General features: G+C 43.5%; 1 protein-coding gene across 1 annotated transcript in view; it reads right to left on the minus strand.

Annotated features, from left to right (window-relative positions):
- ANTXR1 (ANTXR cell adhesion molecule 1) overlaps positions 1–16,713 on the minus strand; it is a 121,537-nt gene extending 104,824 nt beyond the window's left edge. Inside the window, exon 1 of the mRNA XM_069943121.1 lies at positions 16,332–16,713. Coding sequence (XP_069799222.1) covers positions 16,332–16,477 — 146 coding nt within the window. The 5' untranslated portion in view covers positions 16,478–16,713. The remainder of the gene's footprint in view (positions 1–16,331) is intronic.
- Positions 16,714–25,885: the final 9,172 nt, after the last annotated feature.

Below are 25,885 nucleotides of genomic sequence, written 5' to 3' on the forward strand. Positions count from 1 at the left end.
GGTTTGGATCCCGAACACGAACAAATAATGAACGTACAGTAGAATCATACGTTCTGGTCTACGCACATGCGTACAGATGATCAGGTACAAAGTGTAAATTACGCCGTTGCGTGCGTTTTGATTTAGTTATGCACATGCATACAGATTATCAGGTACAAAGCGCAAATTGCACAGTTGCGTACATTGCAAGATAAAAGTTTGCATGTTCGATTATGTTCGAAAATTATCTTTATAACCATTCCGATCAGCGAACGCGAACAATTAGTGTCATGTTCATACGAACATTTCTGAACATGTACGCTCATAACTAATCTGCAGCCAACAACATTTCCAGAATAACTTGCCATATGAGTATCTGCACCACCTGGGCTAAGTAGTGAAGTGGGTGGAATTTCTCAGTGATTGACAGTTATGTGTGTATAAGTATGCAAATACAGAGAACTGTCATTCACTGAATAGGACCGCCCACTTGACTACATAGCCCAAAACTAGCAGAAATTTACATAGTTTTATGACTAATTATCTTGAAAATTTTCCTACAAAACTACATATCATTTTTCACTGCTTCTCCTGCACAATGATGCCTGCAGATTAGCAAAATAGAAGATTGTCAGCAGAAAAAGATCCATCTAGTCGTCCCTTTTAGCATTTTCTTTATTATGTTAGGATAGATATATGTTTATTCCAGGCAGGTTTACATTCAGATACTGTAGATTTAACAACCACATCTGCTGGAAGTTTGTTCCAAGCATCTACTCCTCTTTCAGTAATGTAATATTTTCTTGTGTTGTTTCTGATCTTTCCCCCAAATAACCTAAGATTGTGACCCCTTGTTCTTGTGTTCAGTTAAAAACACTTTCCTCTAGAACCTTATTTAGCCCTTAAACATATATATATATATATATATATATATATATATATATATATATATATATAATATAAAGGTTTTGACCATGCCCCCCCCCCTTTTGCCTTCTTTTCTCCAAACTATACAGATTCAAATCCTAAGTCTTTCCTGATATGTTTTATGCCTGACACCCTCCATCATTTTTGTAGCCTTTCTTTGGACCCGTTCTATTTTATTAGTATCTTTTTGTAGGTGAGTTCTCCAGAACTGAACACAGTATTCCAGATGTGGTCTCACTAGAGCTCTGTACATCGGGATCACAATCTCCTTCTTCCTACTGGTTATACCTCTAGCTATACAGCCCATCATACGATTATATATACAGCCCAGCATACCATTAGCTTTCCATATCACCTGGCTGTCATTTAAAGCCTGTCAGAAATCACTACGCCTAAATCCTTCTCTTCTGAAGTCTTTGCCAACACAAAAATGCCAATATAATACTCGGATAGAGAATTCCTCCTCCCCAAGTGGATTATTTTATATTTGGAAATATTGTACTGCAGTTTCCATTGTTTAGTCTACATTTAGTCTACATTTTTAATGTGATGAGTTCCCTTTAAAACTCTCAATATGCTGGTTTCAATTGCAGGTCTTAAAGGAGTTATCTAGGATTAGAAAAATACCTTTCTTTCCCCCCCGAAAACTGCAAGTATCAGGAAATCACTAATGGCTGTGACTAACTAATAATTAGCTTGCCTTGGTCTCTTAATATACAGTAGGAACTCTTGTCCTTGTGATCATTATAACGTCATGCTTCCTGTTGATAATCTACCAAATAGCCTTTAGTTTTATCTCAAATTCTTCTTTTAGAACCAACCAAAAAATGTTTCGATTCAAGGAAAAAACGACACGGCATCAAAGCAAAAATTCCCCTCATTCACAGAAAGCGTACATTAGAAGCGTAAGCTCATAAATAATAGACACATATGGATGTACTTAAAATACATAAGAAGAGAATTTAGGATGGTTTTCCTCAAGCATGTTCAGGTTTCTGAGAAAAAAGGCCTTTCACAAATAGTTAATTCTTTGAAGTCCAAAGGTAACCTCAAACTCCAAGGGACAAGCATCTTTATAGAGGGTCGCAAACGATAGCTTTCCAGCAGGGATTATTGGAAGACTGGAAATTCTCAGATAAGGAATCATGGAAAATACTTAGCAACTCGTAGTCCAGTTGTCGTCAAGATGCTATGGCTATAGTAAGTATGGGAGAGGATACATTGATCAAAGTCAAGACAGGAGTGATGCAACATCTTGTTTGTGTTCACTGGGAACTTTTTTGGCTATGATCTTTAACAACAAAGTACTGTATTTAGACCATCCATATGTCTGTGCCTACAATCATATGGAAGGGTATCGGGAAGGTCATTGAGCAATGTAAAGTTGCTGTAAAAGTCTTTTTTCGATACTTGAGGTTTTCATGTTTTACTTACTAGTTTTGTTACTCACCCAGTCCACATCCTGTTTTCCTATATACTGTAGTTCTTAATCCACAAAAATTCTTTTTTTTAAAAGGATTAGGATTAGGAATGGCGACAAATCTGCCATATGTGAACATACCCAAAGGGTGCTTTCCCATGCGTTGTATCTGTTGCAGATTTCCAGATGTAGATTCTAAAATCTGCAGACAATTTGCATGGCTATTGACCCGTTGTAGGGATTTACAAAAAAAAAATTCTCCATTGTTTTCAAGGTGGAAGATCAAATTCAGACATTCTCGACGAGAATTTTACTGGGGATTGGCAGATTTTTCTTTTTTTATATATATTTTTTATTTCTAAATTTACATATCCAGTTTGATGATGATTTTCCACTGCAGATTTACATTTGAATACAATGCTGATGCTCTTCCAATTTTATTGTATGGCCACAAGCCTAACGTCCATAGTGGCTACACACAGGAGGAGGAGATCCTGCACTGTGTTAGTGTACAGCCTCAAAAGCAGCAACAGAAGCAGTGAGCAGTCTAAACTGTGTATAGAGAGATCTGTTAGATCTTGGACACCTCCGAACCCCACACTGTAAGGGCCCTATTCCACGGAGCGATAATCGGCCGAATCAGCCCGCTTTGTGGAGTAGAGACAACGGTCAGCCGATGATCATGTCATCGGCTGATCGTTTATTTGGGTTCAAACCTAAAATCATCGGGCACCGACCACGCATCGCTATGTGGAATAGCGATGTGCGGCGGGCGACCGACAATTTCACAAGCACCATACTTTACCTAAACATGTTGCAGGTCTTCTCTTTTGCTCTTTCTTACTCCTGGTCCCGCGCGCAGCAGCAGCTTTGGTGCGGCCTGTCTTAGCAGACAGACCGCTCAGTCAAACACTGGCCAGGACTGCCACGGTGATTGCCTGAGCAGTCTGACAGCTCAGACAGGCCGCACCGAAGCTGCTGCTGTGTGCGGGACCTGGAGAAAGGAGGAGCGCAGGAGAAGCCCTGCAACATGTTTAGGTAAAGTACTGTATGGTGTTTAACAATGGTGGTAACGATGTCCCTGCAGCCCTCTCTAAACGATTATCAGGCCATGTAATAGGCCCAGCAAACGAGCGCCGATTTAGCATATCGGCGCTTGTTTACATTATTGATCGGGCCCCCATCGGCCCTTGGAATAGGACCCTAAGCAAGAACTGGTTTGCTAGATCTTCAATCACTTACTAAGCCTACATGGCTCGAGAATCGTGCGGCAGGGCTGCTCGAACAATGCTAGGGATGTTAGTGCAGCCCTTGCTGTAATCATCCATTGGCTATGCACCATATTACATGGTGAGATGCGCGGGCGATAATTTATGATTTTAAAACATGTTCATAGATAGGAAATGAGCAGATGATCGACTCCTCGGCTGATCGCTGTGTCTATTACACGGGGTGATATCTGCCTGATTCAGCAGATAATCGCTCCGTCTAATAGCACCCTTACTTAGGGTGGTATTACACGGGCCGATGGGGGCCCAATAATACCTGTAAACGAGCAGTGATCTGCTAGATCGTCGCTCGTTTACTGGGCCTATTACACAGCCCGATAATCGTTTAACAAGGGCTGCAGGGATATCGTTACCGATGTCCTTGCAGCCCTTGTTTAAACTACATACATTACCTATCCACGCTCCAGGGCTGCTTCTGCATTCCGCTTCTCCACAGGTCCCGCGCGTTCTAGCTTCAGAGTGGCCTGTCAGCTGACAGGCTGCTCAGCCAGTCACAGGCCGCCGCGGCCTGTGATTGGCCAGCGGCCTGTCAGCTGACAGGCCGCTCTAAAGCCAGAGCGAGCCGGACCCAGGGAGAAGACCACAGGAGCAGCCCTGGAACGTGCATAGGTAATGTATATCGTCAGTCGCCAGCCGCACACCAGTCGGCGCCTGACGAAAATAGGTCAGAACCTATATCAACGATCAGCCGATGATAGTTGTCATCGGCTGATCGTTGTATTTATTACATGGAACGATTCAGCCGATTATCGTTCTGTGTAACAGTACCCTTACAGAGCTCTCTCTGCCTGTATCTCCATCTTCCCCCCCTCCATGAGATGCTATGTGTGTAACTTGATCCCTGAGCTAGCTACATGAAGGTCTGAGCTGATTTTTTTTTTTAGAGTAGATGACAGTTTTAGGGTATGTTCATATCTTGTTTTAGCGGCACGTCGGGCTACATGGCAGAAATCATTGAATAAAGGATGCTGCCGTGCAGCCCGATGTGCGGCCGACGGCCACATGACGGCCACATTGACTTTAATGAGCAGGAAGGAGTCATTATGTGACTGTGTTTTGCTCATTTGCGGGACGTACACGGCTTTTGTGCAGGACTCAAAAGCGTAGTTGACCACGCTTTTGAGTCCTGCACAAAAGCCGTGTACGTCCCGCAAATGAGCAGAACGTTGTCACATAATGACTCCGTCCTGCTCATTTAAGTCAATGTGGCCGTCATGTGGCCGTCGGCCACACGTCGGGCTACACAGCAGCATCCTTTTTTCACTGATTTCTGCCATGTAGCCCGACGTGCGGCTAAAAACGATATGTCAACATACCCTAACAGGGAAGGCAAAGAGGGAAGATCCTTGATAACAGGAGAAGGAAGCATTTTTGTCTGATAAGATATATTCAAACATTTCTTATATTTCCCTGTACTAAAGATCTATGCAAAGTTTGATGAAATGATGGTGCCTTTTTTTCTGTTCTTGTCTATATATTAGCCACAGCAGCGTGCAACCTGCACAGTGTGAACAGTGGTGTTGTAGTGCTGGCCATTTTTTGTTGTTTTTAAATCCTTAACAAATCTGAACCAAAATTTGCAAAAATTCTTGAGGATCTGCCCCCCGTACAATTGCTGCAGATTGTACACTGTAGAGAACCAGCCTAATATCCACAACATGTGGCCGAACCTTTACAAAGTATAATCTTTTCCTATAGTTGCTTGCAGTTGTCCCCAGTGGCAGTATAGTCCGTGCTATGAACCACTTATTTCAATAAAACACATCCCTTACTTCTCCATAATTTATATATCCTATAAATTCCATGAATTCTAATAATGTCCCCCACAGACAATACGCATACAGGAAATGAGATACACTTGCCTCCAGACAGCTGCTAACACAAGCCTGCACTCCTTCCTCTAGTTTTTTTACAAGGCTGAAAAGCTGTGATGCGCTTTAATTCTTTCCATAATCATTTCTCCAGTTATGGATTAAGATTGAGCCCAACTCTTGTATGGATGATTAATGCCAATGTATTAGGCCTCATTCACACGTTCAGTGTTTTATATTAGTCTGTCTGCTTATCTGTGATCCGTGAAAAAACTATCTGTGATTGTATCAGTTTTTACCTCTGTGTTCGTTTTTTTCTCTGCTGAGCACCACATTACATCATCCACATTCAGGTTCCTGATGTGTCCCCCCTCCCCTGGATGTAATGGAGCCTAAAGTGTCAGCTCCTGGGGGTATAAGGAGATACTCTGTGCTCTGCTGCCCCCCCCTTCCCCGGAAAGCTGCTGAATGTCCTGCTCTGGGAACCTGGCATGCACATAGTCTCCCAAGCTGGTGTGGCATGGTCCCCCTTTGCTTCCTTCCTTCTCCTGGCTCACAAATGATGTCACTCATAAGTTAGGAGAAAGAAGTAACGGCGGAACATGCCAGTTCGGGTCACTATGTACATGCCGGCCTGGTGGGTTGTGTTGGAGGTGCGCTGCCGGTGGTCCGGGGGAGTTCAGGGAGGTGGTGGCCGGGGCACAGAGTTGGGAATGGGGGGCTGTGGCAGTTCTGTAACACACAGGGTGGTGGTGGGGGGGTGATCTCGCTGTAGGTATGCAACATGGGATCCATCTTTTTCATGGATTCTACAGATGTGGCATCCGTGGAATCAGTGCAAAGCACAGATCCCATAGACTTCTATTAGGGGATCCAAGCCGCGATCCACCTCTGCACTAGGACATGTCCTATTTTTTCAAGAAGTGGATCACGGCACGGATGATCTGAATAGGCTAATGGGGTTCAATGTTCCCTAAAATTGTATGTGGTCGCAGATTTGACCTTAGGGCCAAAAGTGATGTGGCAATGCAATCGCGAATCATATAAGTTCTTAAGCCATAGCATCTAATATACCAATTGTTCTCCAAAGTCTATACCAGCAGAACAATGGTTAAGAACTGTTGTGTGGGCTGGACTTTATAAAGCCCAGTGGGAAACAGATGATATGCACTGAACGTCAGTGGGACGGAGCAAGCCTTGAATGGTTTATGTCAGTGATTAGCTCGGGCATAATTATATATTTTTCTTGGCTTCTCCACAAGGAATGACCTCACCTCTTCGTTGAACAGAATTAACTCGGGAACAAGAAACATTTCTGGGTTCTTTTTTTTTTTTTTTGCATCTGACAAATAACATACAGATTGGTGTGACTGTAGCAGAACTCTGCAAAATCAATATAAACTTGGACAGATGATCCCGACCCCACTTTGGCTCACTTAAAACGTATGAAAAAGCAATGCGGAAATGTATTACAAATGCAGAGAGTAACGTTATGTAACCACTGGATGCTGTTCATATGTGACCCATACTAGGAGGGGATGTATCCTGCGTGCTGCTGCACATGGTCCCTGTAATAAAGGGGCCCAGCATCTGAAAAGATCACAGTCCTCTGTAATAGCTAGCATGTAAAGTGCTGCACTCAGAACTCCCATGGCTTACTCATGGTTTACAGTTCACCAACAAAATTGGCTTGAGTTTTGCAAGAGATCCAACTGGGGGTGATTGACAATAAGCACTTCATTCTTTGCCAATTGGCTGTTAGATGCCCCAGAGGGACACATACAGTTCTGTACAAGGACTATGTCCAGCTCTGACACAAACTCGTAATGGATTACATTGCATTATACTTTCTTGGCGAGGCCCCCTGAACTGGTTACTGAATATTGATCTACAGCTTAAGGCATGGATGGGGAACCTTCAGTCCTCCAACTGTTGCAAAACTACAATTTCCATCATACGTGGACAGTCAAAGCTAAAGCTTTAACTGTCCAGGCATGATGGGAATTGTAGTTTTGCAACAGCTGGAGGACTGAAGGTTCCTCATTTACTACTTTACAATCTAACCAGGAATTGAGACAGCTCTTTCTTTCTCCCACTACACCTTCTTAACTATAAGCACACCCACAGGTGGCTTCCCCATGGTGGGATATGGAATTGGCTGAATTCCCAGCTAGACTGTACAGGAGAACCAGGAAGTTTGTGAAAGGATGTTGGATAGACAGTAAGTGGGGCAGTGAAAAAAAACAACATATATCAAAAGCATGAAAAAACACATAAAGGTAGTAAAAAAAATTCCCAATATATTTTTTTTTTATTAGAAAGTTGAAAATAGGTTTTTATCCCCTGTGTCCCTAGGGATTTGTTTCAATAGTTTATAAAACCCTTTTAAGGCACACTGACCCCTTAAAAATCCCTTTAAATGTACTCCTTAGATCATGGGTCTCAAACTCGCGGCCCGCGGGCCAACTGCGGCCCGCGGGACACAAGTTTGCGGCCCCCACCACTTTACTGCCCGGCGGCCCCCCTCCGCCGCCCGGCCCATTGATCGATCACTCTTGTGACCGCAAGCAGTGTTTTGCTTGCGGTCACAAGAGTCTGTGTTGGACGGCCCCCGGCTGATGCTGCCTCCCTGCGGGTGTCCCCGGGATTCCCGGGCAGCACGCGCACCAGGGAGCTGTGTGTGCAGCGGCTGTTGCTTCCGAGTCAGGGAGCGCTGACCCGGAAGTAACAGCCTGGCGCACACAGCTCCCTGGTGCACGTGCTGCCCGGGAATCCCGGGGACACCCGCAGGGAGGCAGCATCAGCCGGGGGCCGTCCGTAAGAAGGGAGCTGCGACGTGGGATCGATGTGTTAGGTGAGTTGTTTTTTTGTTTTGCTCTTTATCTACTTTGCGGGGTACAAGATATGGGGACAACATCTACAAAGAGGGGGGCATTTATTTGGGGGGAAAGATAAGGGAGGCATCTATATGGGGGAAAAGTTAAGAAGGGGGCAACATAAAAGAGGCATCTATCTGGGGGGGAGATAAGGGAGGCAACATAAAGGAGGCATCTATATGGGGGGAGATAAGGGGGGGCAACATAAAGGAGGCATCTATATGGGGAGAGATAAGGGGGGCAACATAAAGGAGGCATCTATATGGGGGGGAGATAAGGGGGCAACAAAAAGGAGGCATCTATATGGGGGGGAGATAAGGGAGGCAACATAAAAGAGGCATCTATCTGGGGGGGAGATAAGGGAGGCAACATAAAGGAGGCATCTATATGGGGGGGAGATAAGGGAGGCAACATAAAGGAGGCATCTATATGGGGGGGAGATAAGGGGGGCAACATAAAGGAGGCATCTATATGGGGGGGAGATAAGGGGGGAAACATAAAGGAGGCATCTATATGGGGGGGAGATAAGGAGGCATCTATATGGGGGGAGATAAGGGGGCAACATAAAGGAGGCATCTATATGGGGGGGAGATAAGGGGGGCAACATAAAGGAGGCATCTATATGGGGGGGGAGATAAGGGGGGCAATATAAAGGAGGCATCTATATGGGGGGAAATATAAGGAGGGGACTACATGGGGGCATCTACTATAGGGGGACTACACAGAGAGGGGCTCCCAAGGAGATGCACATGGGGCCATCTATATGGAAGACTGAGCAAGGGGCCATCTGTACACAGAGGGGGGCATATTCTATAAGGTGGATCAGATAGAGTCAGCCTACCTACTAAATGAGGCTGTAAAGGGGCCAATACAGATGTGCAGTTAGTAGAGAGATGAGGATGGTGCCAGTGTGAGGAGCCTAATATATTTCTCTGGCAGATTCTGTGGATTCGTGGCTCGAAGAAGTTCTCACAATGGCCCAGGAGAGAAGGAGAAGATGATGAAAAGGGAAGAACTCCGATCAATGAAGATGTCCCCTGTGAGTCACCTGATGTAACTTTCATGTTCAGAAAGTTAAATGTTAAGGAACTGTCAATACAGACATTTGAATCTGAATAATAATAATTACATTTGATGACATTGGAATGTTTTTGTAAGAGCTTTTCTTGTGGAAACCCTGATGCGGCCCAGCCTCACCCAGACTCTACCTCCAGCGGCCCCCAGGTAAATTGAGTTTGAGACCCCTGCCTTAGATGGTGCAGAACCTCTTATTGTATAGAAAATCATGAATCTGACATCTCAGGCTGTATCAGTGCTCATCAGGGAGGAGCACATGCCTCCTGCTCTATGTAAAGCCCCTATTTCATGGGGCAATCGTGAGGAGCAAACAAGCACTGTCAACGCTCGCTTGCTCCTTGTTTCCCCATAACGGGCGGCAGTGAGCGGGTAAGTGCAGGAGGGGCCGTGGGGAGGTGTGTGTGTGTGTGTGTGGGGGGGGCCATAGAGGATAGCGGCGGTCTGCTGCCACCGCTCCTATTCCACGTAGCGACGGCAGAAGATCGCTGCTATAGTTGTTTGTCAGCAACGATCAGCCGACATTGTTCATGTCAGCTGATTGTTGCCTTCTATTACACGTGACGATTATCGGCTGTAATGGCCACATACGGCCGATAATTGTCACGTGTAATAGGGCCTAAAGACTGAGGTCTCTCATTCAACACAAGTGAAAATCATGAAGAATTGATACAAAATATACATTAGAAAACTTTATAGCTTTTCTTTTCACAGCAACTGAAGTATACACGCTGAAACTGCAATACATCTTGATCTGAGTAGATCTCCATGTCTTATGCTTTAACCGTACACATGGGGCTTCTCTTGGCTGTCCCCACTTGACCAGCCTGAATATAAGATATCACACTCGGTAAGAAAGAATAATAAATGGGATGTCAAGCCTGTTATAACATATGACACCTCACTCTCCTTCCACCACTATAGTCAATACCACTCTATCCGCATGTAATATTTTAATGCCCCGTGACTTGAACAGATTAAAGAGCGCTCCCAGGTATAATATGAGCAGAAACGGTTTAATAAATTGTTATCCAGAGGAGAAATCCTGGCATTTCGGGGGATGTATGAAATTAGAAAAACATGGCTGCTTTCTTCTAGAAACTGCACCGCTCTCCTTTCGAGGGTCGTGTCTCATTCACTTACATAGGGTGAGTTATAAGACTTTTTTCACCATGCTTTTCTAACCTCACACGATTATATACTTACTTCTAACTTTTAATTCCTGGCCAAAAAAATAAAAGAAGGAGCTCTCCACTTCCAATGTTTAAAACCCATTTAAATATGTTGTCTCTGAAAATAAATCCTTTTGTGAGTGCAATGCAAAACACGGTGGTTTATTTTAGATAGGAATGCCCGGATTCATTGGCTTTCATCCTGCTGCCCCCTCCGGACTCATAAAACTCTCAAACCACCCAAAGTCAATACCATCCTGACACTCTACTATACGTATCTCCATTGGGGAACCATAAGGCATTCATGCATAAAGAAGAGAGACATAGTACCCCAAGACAGGAAGAAGATCATTTTTCATAAGAAATTCCGACTGTAGACAACATTTAGAATTTAACTATTTCTAAGCTGTATTGTATCATTTTTCGGTTACACCTGATTAAAGCAAGATTTATTATTATTATTATTTTTTGGAATGTGTAAAACTGTCTGCATATAATTTTCTTGTTTGCATATATACCCAGTCTAATAAAAATGTAAGTAATTGTAAAGGTTTGTATAGAACCTGTCCAGAGCTGCATGTACAATTCGGAAGCCTGAAGCTTTCCATTGCTGGCTCAGTTCATGCATTGAAGAGGTATAGTCCCTTCCCATCCACATGATAGTAGGAATTTGATGACCAAAAAACTTTATTTTATATATATATATATATATATATATATATATATATATATATATATATATATATATTATGGACTGAAAGGTCCCATTGAAACCATTCACACCATGTCGAGATAAGGAAACAGTTATGACAACATATAACTATGCAACATAACCTCAAAAGTTATATACATAGGGTAGACATTGGTGAGCAGTTCCATTTGATATCTGTATATGTAAGTTGTTAAAGCAAATGTACCACTAGTTTTTTACATGAAAATACTGGCCGGGATGATGGTGCCGCGGTCCTTTTTTTTTAAAATGCACCTTGGTTCCCACGCACACAGCTGGTTTATTACCAAGCACTGGGGACTGGCCCACTGTCCCCCAGTGTGACGATCTCCCCTCTGTGACGCAGCTCCAATGGAGCCATGTCACAGAGGGGAGGGGAGATCGTCATACTGGGGGCGGCAGGCCAGCCTCCAGTGCTTCATGCTGGTGCGTGGGAATAAACTGGCTCTGTGCATGAGATCCAAGTGGCAGTTCAAAAAAAGAACTGCGGCACCATCATCCCCGCACAAACGCCACCCAATTCATGTAAAAAGCACAAGATAGACATTCTCTTTAAATAGAACTACTAATAGGCCATCAATATCAGATCAGTGGGAGATCGGGTCTCTGCAGCATTGCCAATAAGCTGATTGAAGAGGCCACTTAGTTACAGCAAGCATCGTTTACCAGATATAGCTCCTTACTTTTGGTAGTGGCCATGTCTGGTATTACAGTTCACTCCTATTCACGCTGAAGGGAGGTGTGATACTAAAAGTACAGAGATGTCCCTGGTAGGGGATGGGGTGCTTTTTGTCTGGTGAGCTAAACTGATATTCCAAAAAGTAGGCTATCATATTTGTAGCCCTGGATAACACCCTTTTTTTCCAGATCTTTGTCTCTTGTGCTTTGAGCTTTAAAAGGATATTCCCATCTCCTAAAGTTAACCCCCTATTCACAGGATAACGAATAGCAAATAGAGACGAGCGCAACTGGAGTATGCTCTAGTCCCCAGTCATTTGATTACCGATAGCTAAAGAAGTTGGATGCAGCCCTAGGGAGTCCTGAAAGGATGGATATAACTTATGGCCTATGGCTGTATATATGTTTCCCGGACTCCCTAGGGCTGCATCCAACTTCTTCAGCGGCGTAATCAGATCACGAATGATCGGAGTCAAGTTGTGCTAATCTCTAATTACAAACTTATCTGTATGGGTCCAACTACTAAGACCCCCAATGATCATGAGAATGTGGGGACATTGTCTCCTCAAATGTACAGGGCACACTGGGGGTGCATGGACAGCCAATTTATTCTCTATGAGGTTTCAGAACTTTGCTGAGCAAGTTACCTAATACACATGGATATGGAGAAATACATATTCTAAAAAATTGCAATAGAAAAAAAATCATCCCTAGATTGGGGAATTGTACTGTAAGCTTCCCTGTTGCTCTCAGCAGAATGACTGTATCTTTAAATGATCTTTTTGAGCGCAGTAATTGAATGCATAGGGACCTACGTAAGAGCGGGATTGGGGGAAGATTACATTTCACATCTTGGACCCATTCTTTTTAAATGGTTTAAACATCAAGACAGAGTTTACTCTTCACAACCTCTGCATCTAATTTGTGAGCAACTGAGAAGTATTAGCTTTTAAACCGAGGGATATCCATAGTACTTTATATTCTGGCAAAGGGTCTTTAGATTAACATTGTCCCTTTGCTGGAAAACAATATGAGTATTGGTCTGTAATGAAATGTAACACTTATCATTTAATGTGAAAAGCAATCCTAGTGGACAATTTACTTAGTGACATTCATTCCACCAGGGGGCAGTACTAGTAAAAAACTGGCATCTCTTAGGTTTTATTTGGACGCCTGATCAGTGGAATATTCGCTGCAACCACTTTCTAGGTCAGGAATGAGAAACTTGGCAGCTATGCTAATACTGGACTACATCTTCCATGATGCTCAGCCAGTTGTTTCTCCTTTGGTTGGGTCATTTATTTTTTTTCCCTCTCCTGTGTATTATAGCCTATTAGTTTATGATTTAATCAAACATACTGTACCCCAACCAAGAGCTGTTTGGCAGCTGAACATGACTTCTCTAGCAGGCATAATCCAATAGCAATATTTCTTCCTCTCGGAAAAAAATAAAGCTCTACAGTATTTTAGGATCAACACCTAACTCCATTTAGGGGTCTGGATGATAACCTTCAGCAGAATGGATGGGACATGGGGGACATAGAAGATCCATCATTCAGAATTCTACTAAAACATTCATGGCCTGGACCAGGGATGGGGAACCTTTGGCCCTCCAGCTGTTGCAAAACGACAATCCCCATTATGCCTGGATAGCCGAAGCTTTAGCTTCGGCTATCCAGGCATAATGGGGATTGTCGTTTTGCAACAGCTGGAGGGCCAAAGGTTCCCCATCTCTAGCCTAGACCATCAATGGGGGAAATTTACTAATACTTTTATAGCTAGTGCAGACTAAAAGGGCATGCAATGTGATTACAGTCGATGTATGGAATGCAGAATTATTTCATTATGATGCCTGCAGTTCCGAAACAGTTTGACTGCACATGACAGCATGTCAGCACTCCCTAGTCTAAACTTAGTTGGCTTACATTGGGTTAAAATAGTGTGGCAAAATTTTGGCACATTTTTGGTGCATGGCATCGCATTTTAAGCAGCACCCCTTTCCATACAATGCCCCATCTTCAATACACCATGCACCCTTCATTGTTCTTTTTGGCGTACTATGAGTAATAAATGAGTCACATTGCTGTGCGCCATGGTTCTGGTGTATCCCGAAGCCAAACATCTTGCGCAGTCACAGTATATCTGGGCCAATGTGTTTTCCTGGAAACCCCCTTTGAAGGTTTCTATACAGCCTAGTAGAAGTATTAACTTACAGAGCACTCATAGCGCTTGAAACTACCACTATACCTATTATACTAGCCCTACTGTATCGCCCAAACTGCGTCCACTATTTGCAATCCCCAACATCAACACCATTGGAATAAACCATTGAAAAAATGCAAATGACAGCACTAAATGCTGGATAGGTTTTAGATTGTGGTATGAACAGGACAGTAACCAAGACTGCCATTTCCTAGGGGCCCCTGAGCACAGGAAGCCTTGGTGCAAAGTAAAACTTCCCCGTTTAGAGGTGCATGGATGTATCATGCACTAAATAGTTGTAGCAGACATAGGCATAGTGGGGGAGATTTATCAAACAGGATGATATCACAATGAGTTACGCCAAACTGGGCTCTGGCATCTACAGCAGATACATACTGTACATCACTCCTCTCTATAAATCCTGAAGTCTAGGCACAATTGGCTTCTACAACTTTCATAAGATTCATTTATGCATAGACCTGATACCTTCTTGACCTCTGACCCTCCCTGGGAAGGGCTTGGAATAAGCTCAGTGCACTCGATGCTGTCATCATTTTACGATAGATCAAGATATAAGGCAATATACATTGAATAGTGGATAGATTAGATTGATCTATATTTTGATCTCATTTAGCATGAAGCCCATACAGATATATAGTGTCTCCGCCATGGGCCAGATACTGTGAGCTCGCGTCCGTGAGCACAGCTGGCAGATCTGCAGCAGGAATGCAGGCGAACACTCAGCTGAAGAAGGAAAACAGCTGGCTCAGCTGTTTTTTATGCCTCCAGCTATGTGCACTCAGTCAGCACTCATCCATAGTAATCTCTGTATTTCATGGAGAACCTTAAGAAGAAAGTTAGATTTTTTTTTAAATACCCATATAATTCCCAACTCAAGTACTCATGGGGCACAGGCGCACACCTTGGCATAGGACCCTACTCCATCAGCACATGAAAGCTTGATGATCTACAACCATTTAGCACTTTGCTTTCCATCACACAAGTCAGCACCATCTGCGGAGCTGAGCCTTGTAGAAGCTGCAAGATCTGCCACCTGGGTAGTTATGCCCATAGGGCTGCTATTCAACCATGTTCAAGGTACAAATGGGTAACATATAGGCTTATAGTAGGTAACGTATAGAGTAGATTAAACAAAAGGTCCATGAATACAAAGGCTACATCTTTATAGACCTCACATGTGAGCTGGTGCCATGTTGGCTATAAGTGCGTTGTCATATATCTACCCACCATTGCAACCTTTAATCTACCCACCTCCTATTATTATTATCAGTATCTTAGAGCGATTTTCATATTATGTAATGTGAGTAAATATGGAGGAGGCGAACGTGATGTGTCCTGTTGAGGTATTCTGCACATTGTTTTTCCGAGTTCACATCTGCATGCCATTTGCCCTGCATGTGTGGGTTTTGCAAACAGCTTTCTAGTTTCTTATTGGCAAAAAAAGTAAAAACAATCTACGTGTGCAAGAAAAACTTTTCTGCCCACTGGATACAGGAAATCTCATCAAGTCTGTTTAGCCTTTTTACCCAGTGAATTTGCACATACAGTGGTAGCAGATCCAGATTTTCATCATTTCTGGAGACGATATAATAAACTTATCAGCAACCCTTTAAGCAGCCACATCACGATACGTCGAACCACATGACACACTCAGCTTTTTTCCATCTGCATGCAATCCAGTATCATAAATCAACTAGAAATCTACCGGCTTGCTTTTCATTTACATTCTCTATCACTTTTGCGCAGATGCCATGTTGATCAAGTTAAAAAGAAAAATAGAAATTAAAGAGAAAAAAAAGCCCCCTTACCAAATATCCCAACATCTTTCGATGATTGAGATTAAGAAGTCTCAGCAAATCCAGATTATTGCAAACGTCCTGGATCTTGGTTACCTTAAATCTCCTCTTGGTCATCATCCCGAAGTAGGTCATGAGCTGACCCACAAATGGAGCGGTATACTTAAGTTTGCCGTTGACTTTCGGCCAATAACCAAGCTAGTAAATTGTTGTGTACGAAGCCCATAGTCAGTCTAATATAATTCTAATATAGCATCTGAATGACCTGCAAACCATCTTACCCAGGTAGACCAGGACTTTCTATACATTGCATGCAAAGATACAGAATAGGTCTGCAAAGTTTAACCAGCACTTACTTGTCCAACACGAAATATAGATCAAAACCTCCATAGCAGGAAGGTCCAGCACTTTCTTCAGTACTACTTTGACCAACACAAACCATAAGAAATGAAGCAAGGAGAAGGAGCTTGAAACCCAAATGAAAGGTGCACAATGCAGCCATAGTTATTCTAAACTTCCAGAAACCTGGACAAAAGTTTCTTCTTATAGATGCTTAATCCACACAGAAGAAGAATTCCAATGCTTTCCAGCTGAGGATCTGTCTAAATTCTTCCTTCCTCTGCACCTTCTGTCTTGGGGTTTCAGGACTAGTCCAGTGTTGTCTTCATATCTTTGTTGCTGTCAGGAATTTGCATTGCATTTGTATGCCGCTCAGAGGAGGCACTGCTGTGCACTGTTTAATGGGATGAAAACTTTTTCCTGACAAACTTGCTTTGTCTAAACCTGCAGATTTTTTTATTTTTTTTTATCCGTGTGAGAGAACTTACCAAGAATAGTACAAATCCTGACATCTTGTGATGATAGAGTAGAATGCAAGGGAAGATTTAGAGATATGTTTCTAATAACTCTTTTTGGCCAGTTTCATTATGGACAGTATTTTATATCAATCTTTATCAATTACTAGTGATGAGAGAACATACTGAACATTCGGTTTTGTTTGACTCCTGGTGGCTGGAGAAGTTGGATGCAGCCCTAGGGAGTCCTGGAAAACATGGATACAAATGTTCATGTATATGTTTGGTAAGTTCGTTTATCACTATCAATCATATTTTGCTTGTCCAAAGTACTAAGCCCACTTTATGCCGCCAGAAGGTAAAAGTGCTTCCAGGTAGAAAATAATGACCCCACTTTGCCCCCCCTATGGAATAGTGCCCCACTGTGCTAGTGGAAATAGTTCCCTCTCAGTAGGGAATAGTGCTTCCGCTAATGGTCACTTTGTGCCCCCATTAGGAAATAGTGCCCTTTCTGTGCACCCAATAGAAAATAGTGCCTCTTCTGAGCCCCCAAAAGGAAATAGTGCCCTTTCTGTGCACCCAATAGAAAATAGTGCCTCTTCTGAGCCCCCAAAAGGAAATAGTGCCCTTTCTGTGCACCCAATAGAAAATAGTGTCCCCTCTGAGCCCCCAATAAGAAATAGTGCCCTTTCTGTTCCCCCAATAAGAAATAGTGCTTTAGCTAAAAACATATGTGGGAATATTGTCCCCTTAGTGCTCCTTTGTGCCACCACTTATGAATAGTGTCTCCTTTCTGCCCTTAAGTGGGAATAGTACATTCCAGAAGGGGTAAGTCCCCCCTACATTCTTTGATAGTGCTCCTATCTTCATGGCTGAAAATATGTGACATACAACATTGTGTATAATGAATCTTCATCCGCTGTTTCCTCTACTCTAAAGCCAAAAATCACCACAGACTGGGGGATGGTGAGAAAGATTCAGTACACATGCCATCGTATGCCACACAGTGTTAGCCAAAAGATGAGAGAGTCTTTGTGTAAGTGTTCAGTCAGGACTGTGGGTCATTCTGGATTAGGGGCCCCTTACAGTAATCATTCTCTACCTCTACCAGAGACAAATTTTCAGACCACTCTGGCAGAGAGGCTACCAGGGGCAGGACAACCCCAGGAGTAATCCCACCTCCAGCAGCCCTTGTTTTTTAAAGAAAGGCTAGCCAGATATCCTTCCGGGAAAGACCCAGCCGAGGAGTGGTTCCTAATGGAAAACCACCATATTAAGTGGCCCTATAGGTCAATGTAATGACAAGGGGGGGGGGGGGGTAGGAACAAGGCTAAGTTTCCATCCACAGACAGCTGTTTTGGAATGTTGCCACTCATCAGTGTTGAGCAGGATTCTGGCTAGGTGGGAGCAATGCCTAGCAGAGCTATACGGGAAACAGATCACTGATCTCAGGGAGACCAGCCAAAGATAACACTGTTGGCTGCTGGCTAAAGCGCTCAATAAATATTCTCCACAGGAGCCACGCCTTGGCTGGGTTTTTCCCAGAGGGATATCTGGCTCGTCCTGTGTTTTGAGACTCTTAAATGAGTCTCCACAGGCTCTTTTTTGCATATTCATATATCCCATGGAGCAATGCACCAAGGATTTCACTGTATTGACCGCTTTAGCCTGCTGCCAACAGAGCTATCTTTTGCGGGTCTCCCTGAGATCAGTGATCTGTTTGCCGTTTTGAAAGAAGGGCCATTCTTCACAATGTCCCTAGCATAGACAGGATCAGCAGGGGGCAGATGCAGTTAAAGGTGCTCAGGGGAGACCATCCATAAACCAGGCTTAACCCAAGCTTTGGCTAAACTTTAAACTCCACTCAAAAGCACCCAACTAAAGGCTCAGTACTTTACCGCCTGTTATAGATTAACAGGATTAGATATTTCTGGCCCTGACAATACATATAAATGTTTACTTTTATAGCTGAATAAACCAGTGCTTTTGGGTTAAATACAGTTGATCCCTCAGGTGACCATAAAAGCAAGATGGAAAAGCAAGATGTCATTCACAAGCAAAACAAAGATTAACTGTTAAATGACCAAAGGAAAGCCAGCAGAAAAGAGATGGGTGTGGTGTAGAATCAATTACCAAAGCAGAAGGAACTAAGCTGTCTTTAGACAGTTTTCAGAATGGTGCAAATGAGAACATAGAATTCAAAGAGTATAACAAGGCTAAGAGTGCAGTCTCTTATAACATGAGCCGAGGGTCGGCTCGGGACAGGCATAATACCATGACTCCGGTTATAAAGTGTTGCCAGCCAAGAATTACTTTAATTCACAGTGAATGTGCAGGGGAGAACACTGTATCCTATGTCCATTGAGGCAACACAAGAAACATTTATTCTTTACAGGACTGGAGCAATAGTCACGCTATTTGGTTGGTCCTAACTGTTTTCTATAACATCTTGTTAGACCCTCAGCTATTTTCTGGTCCTAAAGCATCAAGAAGACAGGTCCCAGGTTCACACTGCTGTCACATTGTGACACAAGGTAGGAAACAGGGCAGTCATGATCTTACCTCAACCACTGTTACTACCCACTTGGACTATCCACCATAAATGGCAGTCCCAAACTGGGCAATGGACCCTACTATTTGATAGGTGCACAAGAAAGGAAAGAAGATCAGGTAGGCTGGGAATATACCAAATGAGCAGGGTGTCCAGCTGTTAAGTGCCTTAGGCACCTGTTGTAAAGTTCTTTTTCCAGGTTCAGTGGTGATGAAGGTAGTATTCTATAGTTTCACCACTAGATGTCGGTGTTCTCTGTAGACCTCTGTTCTTGGTTGCACAGCTGAAGTAAGCAAAGGGTTACTGTTGTTATTGTGCCATATTTTCAGTGCTGACCTATAGGAGATGCTCTTTTTTCTTAAACCTATCCTTGCTCTTCACACACACAGCTACGTGTGGAACAAATCAGTTTAGACAGTGTTCAGTGCAGTCTAGTCTAAGACATGTGTGTATGCAGATGCAACTGGAGACACTCAGTTTTTTCAGCACTTATAGTACATTATTATATCCACTATGCAGTGTTAGACACTACAAAGGGAGACAAGTCTGGGAACATCCTGACCCACGCCATAAACCAGTCTAAAAGGTGCAGGGCAGTATCCTTATACACATGAGGAACTAGCCTGGATAGGACAAAGCTACCAGAGGGTCCTATTTCTCAGTGCAGGTAACAGGGGAAGCCTCGGAAGCTTAGCTTCACCCAAAGAATCAAGGCTGGGGCTTGTATCACCCTATTAGGACGAGTCCCTCGACACTGTTGGGCAGAAGGTGGTCAGACTATAGTCTATACATGGGTATGGACGTCTCACTCTCTATTTTTTCAAGTTCCGGCAGAGCACATAACTACATTGGGTTGGGACAACCTTGACAAACTCCTCTATGCTGCTCTACTTTACTTTCACACCTTGGGTTAATTTTTCCCCCTTTCTGTGGGTAATGGTACCGATAGTCTGGGTGGGTCAATTGCCACTCAGGACTACCGTGACAAGATCCCAAGGGACCCATCACAACCCGGTGGGTCACCGACCATTTCTGGGGAATACAGTCAGCCACTATACAAAGCAGGTACCAACATCACACCTGTGTGCTGGACTAGCACTGGCATCACAACATTTACATCTCTGGCTGAACTGTATAACAAAACCGATCAACCATCACAGGAGTGTCGTCACCAGTAGCATTTTAGTACGTCACCGGTTGAGCCTACCACATGAGCACATATAAGCAAAAACACTGAAGAAATACCAGACTCCAAAGAGTCAAAGTCTGATTGTCAAAACAGAGTAACAGGCAAGACAGGTTAGGTTATATAGCATAAGGTCATGTCAGATCAAAATTGTCAGGAAAAGCTGAACACAAGCTGGAAGCAAGGATACTTGGAAAACTAAGCACAAGGCAATAGAATGCTAGTAAGGATCTAAGTGACCAATCACTGGAACACAAGTGCAACAGTAGCAGATATCAGAGTGATATTGTCACCCCCTTACTCTATGTGTGGTTCTCTGCACCATCCACAAGCTAAGATGCTGCATACTTGATAAAAACCTGTATAAAACTTGTCTGTGTCTTCTTTCTGCTCTAAAATTCCTTAATTTCATCAAAGGATAGTGTGGCAGTTGGGCTCCCTTTTTAGCCCATTCTTATTGTCCCCTACCTCCACCACCTGTGGCAGAGCAGGAAATGCAGGACATGAAGACCATCACCTCCTGCCAACCACATTGTTCCCTCCCATGTACGAGACTTGGAAATGTGTAGGCAAGGCATCAAGAGGCCTGTCACCTGCCACCATCCCTGTTGTTCCCTACCGCCAGATGTAGAGCTGCACACTACACTGCTATTATCTAATCACCTACCGCCATACCGTACGCTGTCCCTGCTGTGCTGTACGAGTGTGCTATGGTGCTGGTGGCCGGAAACCACCATACTGTACGTTCTGTCCCTGCTATGTATGTGACATGTGAAGACCTAGCACATCTTTGAGAGCAAAAATTAATGTAAGACACTGACTTATTTTCAGGAAAACACAGCACCGTAGTTAAGATGGGAATATCCCTTTAATTCATGATTGAATAAAGTTACCCAGTATGAATGTCATATTTGTACTTTATTTTACATTTTTAATAGAAAACAGACTATATATTTTTATTTCTTTTTATTAAATTTATTGAAACTTTTTTTTTACAAACATTTGTCCTCACTTTTAAGATGAATTCCTGTGAACAGATTGCGGGGATCAGTGCAGTGACAATAGATTTATATCCAGTATAATGGAACAAAGAGTCAGTCACAAAGCTGCGCGACCACATCAACACAGGATGTGAGAAGACAGAGTAAATGTATGGCGTTCTGGCAGCGAATGAAGAGAATGCTCATTTAAGCCATGCCAAATGTGACTGTACTTGGCCGAGATGTGTGTGATCCATATGATGGTTACATCTTTAGGGAAAAACCAGAACAGACGATTGCTCGACATCCCATACATGCTGTTAATCCCACTTTTTACTTATTTTGATGTACAGTGTTTAATCCTGGTGCATCTGTGACTGCTTTACTGTTTGGATGGTATACAAGTGTACAGCTCAACATTCCGCTAAGTGTTCACAAGGACACAGGCTGGGTTTAAACGAGGTCATTTTCATGTGGTAAAATTCATTTTATTAAAAAGACCTTTCAGATGCTGGAGGATCCGGTGTTCTGGATTATCAGACAGTCAGATAAAATGCTAGAATGAAATATTATAGTATTACATTGCACTGTTAGGCTATGTTCACACAATGCCACTATGTGGACGTCTTTTGCCATCATAATGACGTCCGTCCAAAAAAAGAGCTACAAAAAGACATTGTGCAAACGCAGCCAGTTGTATGCCAGAGATTATTTTTAGCTCTGACCATTGGGATAAGGGGATTCCCTGCTTTGCCAAGAAAAACAGAAATAGCAAGGGTGGTGCACTTTTGTCATTAAGGAGGAACTCCAGTGATCCTATAAAAAAAAAAAAAAAAAGCATAAAAAAGCATATAGGTTCACCCTACACTGCTCCTAGTTTCTGCATCTCCCAGCATGCATTGCACCTCAGAACCAACTGCCTGGTACCTGCCCATGTCTTCTAGTATCTGCCCACCAATTGCTCGATTTGCTTCTTCACTGCACAGTAAACACAGTGTCTATCTATCTATCTATCTATCTATCTATCTATCTATCTATCTATCTATCTATCTATCTCCTATCTATCTATCTATCTATCTATCTATCTATCTATCTATTCATCTACGTAAAACAACAGTGTTTCCTTTCCCCTATACTACTCAGGAGAGGATGCTGTTTCCCTGTCTTTGACCTGCTGATCACTTTGTGCAGGCAGGGTTACAGATGAGGTGTTTCAGCTTGTCTGGCAACAGAAGAGACATATCATGTGACCTCTGTTTTAGAAGGGAGGGGAGGACAGAGGAGTCAGAGGAGTCAAACGGCCCAATATATGAAGTATAAACAAACTTAGATTATGGGTAGGGAAGGGCTAAACCTTTCTTAACTGGAGTTCTCTTTGAATGGAGGATTGATGAGCTCTGATGTGGTTACGGAGGGTTGGTAGGGACTTCTTTGACTACTGTTACCACTCTGAAAGTAGGGCACTGCAGTGACTACTATGTTGGTTATGGATGGTCTTTTAACCACCAAGGATGGTGTGTTAGCTTGTAACCTAAGAGTAAGTGGAAAGACTTAAAGGGTGGTGTCATGAGACAAAGAAGGTATAATCACGTGTGTACCACATATGCAGTGAAGCAGTCGGGGTTGCCCTTGGCTGTGGTAGCGTTGCCAGTGTTTTGGCTGCTAGTTGGGTGTAGGGTCACTTGAGCACTTGTCACGGTAGCCTGGAGTGGCGTTGGTATCCACCCCATGTCAAACAGGTGCGGCCTCCGCAGGTTTGGTTAACTCAAGTGTAACCTGGAGTGTAGGTACAGAATGAAAGACAGAGTCCAGTAGCTTAAAGGGGTTATCCAGCCTGGGGGCACTTTTTTGGGGGGGACCGGGGAGGAGGTGGCTGAAATAAAAGATGTCCACTCACCTCCCCGGTTCCAGCGGCGGGTCCCGCATCACGGCGCTCAGGTGCCCGGTTCCCGGCCGCTTCCGGGTGTCTGACGCCGCCCGAGACGCTACGTCTCAGGGCCGCTCAGCCACTCAGTGAAGGAGGCGGGATCCGAGCGGACTTCAAACGGATCCCGCCTCCTTCACTGAGTGGCTGAGCGGCCCTGAGACGTAGCGTCTCGGGCGGCACCAGACACCTGGAAGCGGCCAGGAACCGGGCACCGGAGCGCCGTGATGCGGGACCCGCCGCTGGAATCAGGGAGGTGAGTGGACGTCTTTTATTTCAGCCACCTCCTCCCCGGTCCCCCCCCAGGCTGTATAACCCCTTTAACCAGAATAAAGTCCATTTACTTGAATTCTTCAGTGCAATACAAAAAATAAGGCTTCAGTAACTGCAGGTGCAGGCAAGAGGTAGAAGTAGTAACTTCAGAAGTAAGAGTAGAGGAGCGTCTTGAGGGCCCTGTCCAATGTAGCTGTGTACTCTGCTGGGATATCAAAGTTGAGAGGAGAAGAAAAAGAAGAAGATACATATACTCATATGAAGATAACTTGAAACTGACCGCATCATGCCCTTAAGTGTCTAGATACCCATCCTATTAGGGTAGTACAAGGTCCCAGGTGCCTGCACTGAGTTGAACAGACTTCACAAAACTTTTCAGAACAGCCGTGCATTACAGCAGGATACGTAGGCATAATCTGCAGCTTTGTCCTTCTGGGGTTAATACCAAACTAAGGTATACTGCCCTGTATCTTGTTAAGAATATCCCTAGTGTAAATAAGGTGATCTTCAGAGGACATCGTTTTCTCCTGAGGGTATAGCACTGCATGCTAGCGGTGGTTTCTTTCATCAAGAAAACGTCTGTTTCTTGGTCAATGACAAGGGTCCTGGCCTAAGCCAGGTCCTGGCTTCACTGCAGCAGGAACTGTCTCTGTGTTGCTCTCTCTACTAACTAGAGAAAAGACCCTCCCAATAGGAACTAACCTCGTTTCATAGGGGCAAACTATCTTACTTGTGATTGGTGGGGCTGTATGGCGCTAAGAGAGAGGAAAGACGATAGGTAGTGAGGGAAACCATGCCTGCACCTGTGATTGGCCGAGAATAGACATATGACCAAAAACCGTTAACCCAATACTTCCTTCAGCTTTGCATAACATAAGGCATACAGAAAACACAGTAGTGACACCTAGTGGGAAAAACACAGAATACACTTTAACCATATCCCACTGTGGGAACCTGAGTTACTTTTCCGCAGGTTCATAAAAGAATTAGTGGCACACCTGTGCTGGGGCAGTACACATACATATATCTAAGGTAAAACAAATGTACTGTTTTTAGTAAAGAAGCTTACGCCCCCCTACTGATCATACTGTTTTTTCCCTATGCATTTTGTTATGCATCTGACCCTGCTGCTGCCATTAAAACCATGCACTTTCCCACAATCCCCCTACTTGCATGTGAAGTGAAAACCAACTGCCAGTACTAATGAGACAGATCAGATGACTGCGATTGATCTAAGCATGAGTAACCCAAGCAAGTAGAAGCCCAAAGACAGGCGATAACCAAGGGCAACCGTTTATCAAAATAAAGCAGCACATAAGTGAATTAGTGAGTCTATACAGTATCTTTTAAATGATACATTTTGAGAAATGCTTGTACACTTGAACTTCTTCCCTCCAAGAGAGGCTTTTAGGAAAACTAGCTAGAAGCATTGCTGTGTGACCAGTTGCTGAGACATCCTCCCAGGGCCACCTCTGAGCGGAGAGAGTGGGGCTGCGGTGTTTGCAGCTGCAGGAGAAAAGCCACAAGCCCTACAGGCGAGATCAGTGCTTGGCTGGGGGCGACACCTGTGTGGGTGAGAGAGTCTTATGCACTTTGAGGCTTGCACTAGGGAGGAACACCCGGAAGAAAAGGCTGACCGGCTGTAAACTGCTGAGTGTATTAGGATGGTTCCTCTTGGGGCTAAGAATTATTATTGATTATATTTGAAACATCACAAAACATAGCCGGTCATATGACAATATGAAATGGTACAATGTAAAATCATAATATGCACGCAAGAGTAATTTCATAGGCGGCCTGGGGAAATTGTACATGGTCTTTCAATTGTCACACTTAACAGCTGTTCTTTTTAAGACAGTCCAATGTCTTAACTTTAAAATGAAGCTTAAAAATGTTACTTACATATCTGATGTGGAAAAATCTAAAATATATGAATAATTGTGGTTAAGTGGTAATTGAATGCATAGTTAAACTATGTATTTGATGTTTAATATACATGCTGATATGGGATACTGCTCCATCTGGTGGACTTTTTATGTATTACAGTCTACATTTTTTGGATTAATAACTACTGTTTCTTGTTTTCTAGAAACTATTACTTTTGTACTGTTTATACACATCAGATGAGGTCCGACATTAAATGATGGGGGTCCGATGACTAATATACTCATATAGCTGGTGGGTCGCACCTTTCAAATTCAA

This window comes from Dendropsophus ebraccatus, chromosome 1 (assembly GCF_027789765.1).
Source record: "Dendropsophus ebraccatus isolate aDenEbr1 chromosome 1, aDenEbr1.pat, whole genome shotgun sequence".
Taxonomy (NCBI): domain Eukaryota; kingdom Metazoa; phylum Chordata; class Amphibia; order Anura; family Hylidae; genus Dendropsophus; species Dendropsophus ebraccatus.